The following is a 5184-nucleotide window of genomic DNA, read 5'->3' on the forward strand; positions in this document are numbered from 1 at the left end:
CCCGCCCGTCCTGCCTGGGGGATACCCACGGGCAGCCCCCACCGTCCCCACGTCCCGGCGCGACGGGGGTGAGGGGCTGATCCGGGCACCGCGTGCGGAGGTTCAGCCCAACGTCCAACCCAACCCCCAACCCAACCCAAGGCCATTTTCTCTGCCTTTCTCACGCCCCCCCCAGCGCTGCCGACCCCGGGGCAGGGGGACAAAACTCCCCTCCAGGCAGAGACCCCCAAACCTCGAGCCCCAGGTCCAGTGCCTCCACTTACAGCTTTACGTGGAGACATCCAAACATCCGCCTCCGCAAGTTTTTCACCCAGGGAGGTGTAAATTCCCCGTTTCATGTTGCCCCGCAGCCCCGCTGCCGCCGTGGGTTGGTTTTGCCGCGTTACCGGTGGTCTGCAAGTGGTTTGGGAGCTGCCGCGCTCACGTAAGCTCGCTCCCCCCGCACGCCGAGCGCCACGGAGCATCGCGCCTTGTCCGCAACGCCGAGGAAACGAGCAGACACGCGAGCGGATCTTTTTAGCCCACTTTTTATTTTTTGGAAAACATTCTTTTAATAAAAGGAACCCGGGCTGCAACAATTTCTTAGTTGTACAAATACACTAATGATACAAAGACTATATTTGCGTTATAGATAATGGAGAGAAGACGAGGCTCACGGACCGCCTTTCCCGCTGAAGGTAGGGGGAGGGTAAACAGGAGCAGTTTTCTAAGAGATGCTGCTGCCTTTAGCACCTGAATTGGGTTTTGTCCTTAGGAAGAAATTAAAATGGAAAGTGTCCTCCCCTTGAGCCTCCCGCAGCGAGTGTGGAAGATGCCGACACACGGCAGTGCTACAAATGTGTAAGAAAGTACACACGTTCCCAGCTACAAATCTGCCTGTGTAGTTGTCAAATAAAAAGGTTTTCTTCGGGGAAAAAAAACCCCAAACAACCATACAAATATCTGCTTATATGTTTGTGCTCCTGTATTTCCAACTTGCCACTTCTCTCCCCGCTCTCTTTTCATGCTCATCCCTTTTCCACGGGCCCCTTTGGCCCCCTGAGCCCTTGTGACTCCGAGGATGTGCTTAAATCCTTCTGCAATCTGTGCTCGTGGGCAGGGGCTGAACAGGGACGGCCCCCGCATCCTCCGGGGTACCAAACAGGTACCGAGGGACATGCGCACCCCAGGCCGCGGCCACGCAGGGACCTGTCCCCAACCGGTCATTGTGTTTGACACCCTCAGCCCGACCCGTGGCCCCTCCTGCCCCACTGCGGCTTCTAGGTCCGCAGGCACCGTTGGATTAAACCATCTGGCGGAGGCTGCATCCACGGCCGGGCCTCAGCGGAGGCTCCCTGCAGCCCGGGCAGGTGCTAAAACTCTGCATTTGCTGCTTAAATTAAAAATACAAACCAGGCCCCGGAGGGGTTATTTGCACTTTACCCTTCAGCTGTGATGTCACACGGAATTTGGAGCGCAGTCCCCTCCCGGCGCTGCCGGGCAGGATACTGATGACTTCAAAGTTAAAATGAGAATCGTTAAGTAAACAGAGTCTTTCTATTTTCCCACTTTTCAACCACCGGTAGCACAAAACAATTTCTTCAAATTCTGATAAATTTTGAAATATTAGCTAAAAAACCCCCACATAAAACTTCCCTCCCTCCATCAGGCCAGGCGTTACCCCAGCATGGGGGCGATGGGTTGGGGGGACCCCGTCCACGCAGAGCGGCTCCACCGGGTACAGCGGGGAGGGAAGGGGGAAATGGGGACATGCGGATTCGGCTGAGCCCAAACCAAACCCTTCCTCCGGCCACAACCTCACCAAAGGTCTCACCAGCAAAAAAAACCCCAAACCTTTCCTTGTCACGCTGCTGCTCCCACCCATCTGCCCCCGTCTGTCCTCCGCAGCCCCCACCGCTGCGGTGCCCCGGGTCTGGTGTCCCGGGGGAGGCAGCGGTGGGTTGGGAGGGGATTTTCTGTGCCGAGGGTCCTCACGTCAAACCCACGGAGCTAAAGGAAAGGCTCCACCTGCCCCACACAGCGGCAGTTGCCCGGAGGGCACAGAAGGTCCCAGCGGGAGCGGGGCTGTGCCCGTGGGACACCGCTGTAGGGACCAGAAGGGCCGGCACAACCTTATCAGCCCTCGGGCGTCTCTGCACCCCACGGTCCTGAGAAGTTTCGCTGCAGGACCGAAACCACACGGGACAGCCATGCCCATGCTTCCCACGGGTGGGTGCCGCAGAGGTGGGGTCCCTTCTCTGGGCAGGGGAGGGAAGCCCCAAGCGCAGACCCAAGCGCAGGAGATGTGGCTCCTGAGCAAACGAGTCCTCTCCGCATCTCTGCTTCCCCATCTGGAAAACAGGAGAAGAGCAGACAGCTTGGAATTGCAGTTTCAGACCTGCTGCTGCGAAGTTACTCTTAAAATTATTGCTACTTCACCCTTTCCTGCAAAGGTGACATCCACAGCCTTTATGACAACTCCATTTCTTAGACTAAACGCAGAAAGGAGAGGCACCGGGGACCCATTCCGCTCCCTGCCTCGAGGCTGTTTTGATCACAGGCACTTGATTATTTTTACTTATGTGGGCTTAGGAAACCGCGCGGCACAGCGTACGCCAAGGGCAACGGTAAATAACAGAGCGGCATGAGCCGCCAGCGCTGACGGACTGGCCGGGCTGGAAGAGAGCCCTTGAAATACCACTCTGGGCGCAGGGCTGTCTGCTCGGCCCCTCCGGGCTGGGACCTGACGGGTGACACGGGTGTCCTTAACGGCAAACACAAAGCAGAGCAAAGCCCTTATCTCCATCTGGACGCGGCGATGCATGCGCTGCAGAGGGCTGTGCAAACAAACCAGGCTTTAACTTGAAAGGTTTCTGGAGCGGCAGAGAGCTGGCCCCTGACGTGAGCCCCGGCTACGCCGTCCTTCAAAGGGGTCTCAGGGACAGGAGGACACTTCAGACCACGGGATGGACTTGCACTGGACAGAGATGCCCCCAGGCAGACGTTCCCTTTCTGCAGCAGGAAACCTTCTGTGTCCTAGAGCCAACCCGCCGGTCACGCCAAGCTCCTGCCGCCTGTTCGGAGCTCCCGAGGGACGCGCTCCAGCGCCGCGGCGCACTGGAGCCCCGCTCGCTTCAGACACATCGGTCACCTCTCGCCCTGCCAACTCGCCTGAACATTTCACCCCGAAGAGAATGACACCATCCGCTTGGTATGTCTCCTCTGGAGTCTTCTACTGAGCACGTGAGAAGACCTCATCTATGTCTATATTGTCTTTGGTAGAGCGCCAAGGGGCTGAAGCCATCTGCACCCCCGCAGCCCGCAGGGATGGTGCCGGAGTCTGAACCGGCTCCATCCCGCTGGGGCAGCCGGCTCGCAGCGAGAGCACGTGTGCCGGTGTGGGAGCGGAGAGAAAAACAAGGGTCTGCGGAGTCCAGCGAGTGCCAGGGCTGAGGGAGCCCGTGGTCATACAAGAGCTGCATCCAGGGGACACTGGTGACCGGTTGGGAGAGACCTGGAGAGGAGCGAGTAGGATCTAAGGGCTGTGGAAGAGAGGGGCCCTGCGCAGGATTGCTCGGACAGCCGCGCTTCTCCTATTATCCTGGTCCAGGAAGATGCCATGACCTGCTCGTTGGGCACAAAACCACTGAACGCTGCCCAGCGCCTTCCTCTTGTGTCTCTCCAGTCCCCCAAAGAGGAGAGCCACGCCAGGAACAAGCCAACATAACTCTGCGGAAATATTCGTCTTCTTTTTCCTATTTCAGGGCTTCAAGAAACACAGCAGAACTGGATCTACGACCCTGGTGCTCCTCAGGCATCCGCTGCTTCTCTGCCCCCCCCCAGCCCGCGCCCCGGCACTAACCACGGACAGGCGCAGAAGAGGAGACTTCGCAGCCACCAGCTACTGCAGAGAGCAACCGAGTCCTCGGAACCAGACACCAAACCTCCTTTTCCCTTCAAAAAACAGCTGAAAGGTTCCTCCAACGACCCAGAGCGTTTGATGACCCAACCCTGCAAGACCAGCCTTTGCCTGCCAAACTCTGCTTCCCCTGGATGACCCCTTGAGTGACCAAACCCACTCCTACAGATAAAACTGTCAACTCCAGTATCTGCAGTTCGCTCTGCGCTCCCATCCTGATGGCTCTTGGGCCGCCTGGAGAAACCTGGGCAAAGTCTTTGGCTTCCAATTTCCGCCCCCCCCAAGGTGGCAATGCTGCCTGCTGGTGCGTACGACAGAGAAAGCTTCTGCAGAAGAATGAGGTGCTGGGGGAGAACTTCTCCTGTGCCTTTTCAAGGACCCTGTGAAGCCAGAGGACAAGCCGGGTCCACCTCACTGATGGGACGTGGGCACACGCGGCTGAGGAAACACAAAAGGTCAACAAAACCCACTTCTGACTTAAAAGCAGAAGGAGAAGGCAGAGCCCCGGAGCCTGTGGGCCACGAGACAGAAAAGCATGCGGTTTTGAAGCATGACCCAATAAAGTGCCAAGCCAGATCTAAGAGCCGAGCGCTGGAGAGCGGGGGCTGGTTTTCCCAAGAGCAGGACATGTCTCCAAACCGTATTTTGAAGAGACCTCATCGCCCAGCTATGCAGGGCTGTTTGGGGGAAAACCAGAGCAAAGCAGGAAGAGCCGGAGAGAGCGGGAGCCCTTCCCTTCGGTGCTTGGGAGAAAGGAACTCCCGGGAGTGGGGAGGACTTGGCTGGAAAGCTCACGCAGTCAGCGAGTTTGGGTTTGGGTATCTCTACCCATGAGCTCGTTCTTTGAGGGGGGGGAGGACACCTTTGTGCTACTGAACAACAACCAACCGCTCCTCCCCGGCTCCTGGTGTCCCTTCTCTCCTGCGGAGCAAAGCCGGGAAGGAGCCAGGCTGGGAACGGTCCCTCAGCCCGGCTCCCACCTCCCGCAGAGCATCAGCGCGCAGCCCCCGGCGCTGCAGACAGCAGGACTTCAGCACGGCCGCGGGACGTTCCTCACACAGACCCTATTCTCATTCCAATTCTGAAACCTCAGCTGTATTAAAAAAGCCTTTGATATTAATATTAATATTATTTATTATAATAAAGAACAGTCAAGCAGCGTGAAAAAAATATATCTTAGCTACATTACCTTAAATTGCCAAAAATATACACATTTTTCTCTTTTATTTAATAAAAAAAAAAATCAAAACAAAAAAAGACACATGCAACATACTAAATGAGACATT

The 5184-nt window shown here is 56.7% G+C and overlaps 1 protein-coding gene across 1 annotated transcript in view; it reads left to right on the plus strand.

Annotated features, from left to right (window-relative positions):
- Positions 1-3432, plus strand: part of PCGF2 (polycomb group ring finger 2) — a 14123-nt gene extending 10691 nt beyond the window's left edge. Inside the window, exon 5 of the mRNA XM_009882704.1 lies at positions 3262-3432. Within this exon, the coding sequence (XP_009881006.1) occupies positions 3262-3432 (171 nt within the window). The remainder of the gene's footprint in view (positions 1-3261) is intronic.
- Positions 3433-5184: the final 1752 nt, after the last annotated feature.

Source organism: Charadrius vociferus, unplaced genomic scaffold, assembly GCF_000708025.1.
Source record: "Charadrius vociferus isolate BGI_N301 unplaced genomic scaffold, ASM70802v2 scaffold1070, whole genome shotgun sequence".
In the NCBI taxonomy this organism is placed as follows: domain Eukaryota; kingdom Metazoa; phylum Chordata; class Aves; order Charadriiformes; family Charadriidae; genus Charadrius; species Charadrius vociferus.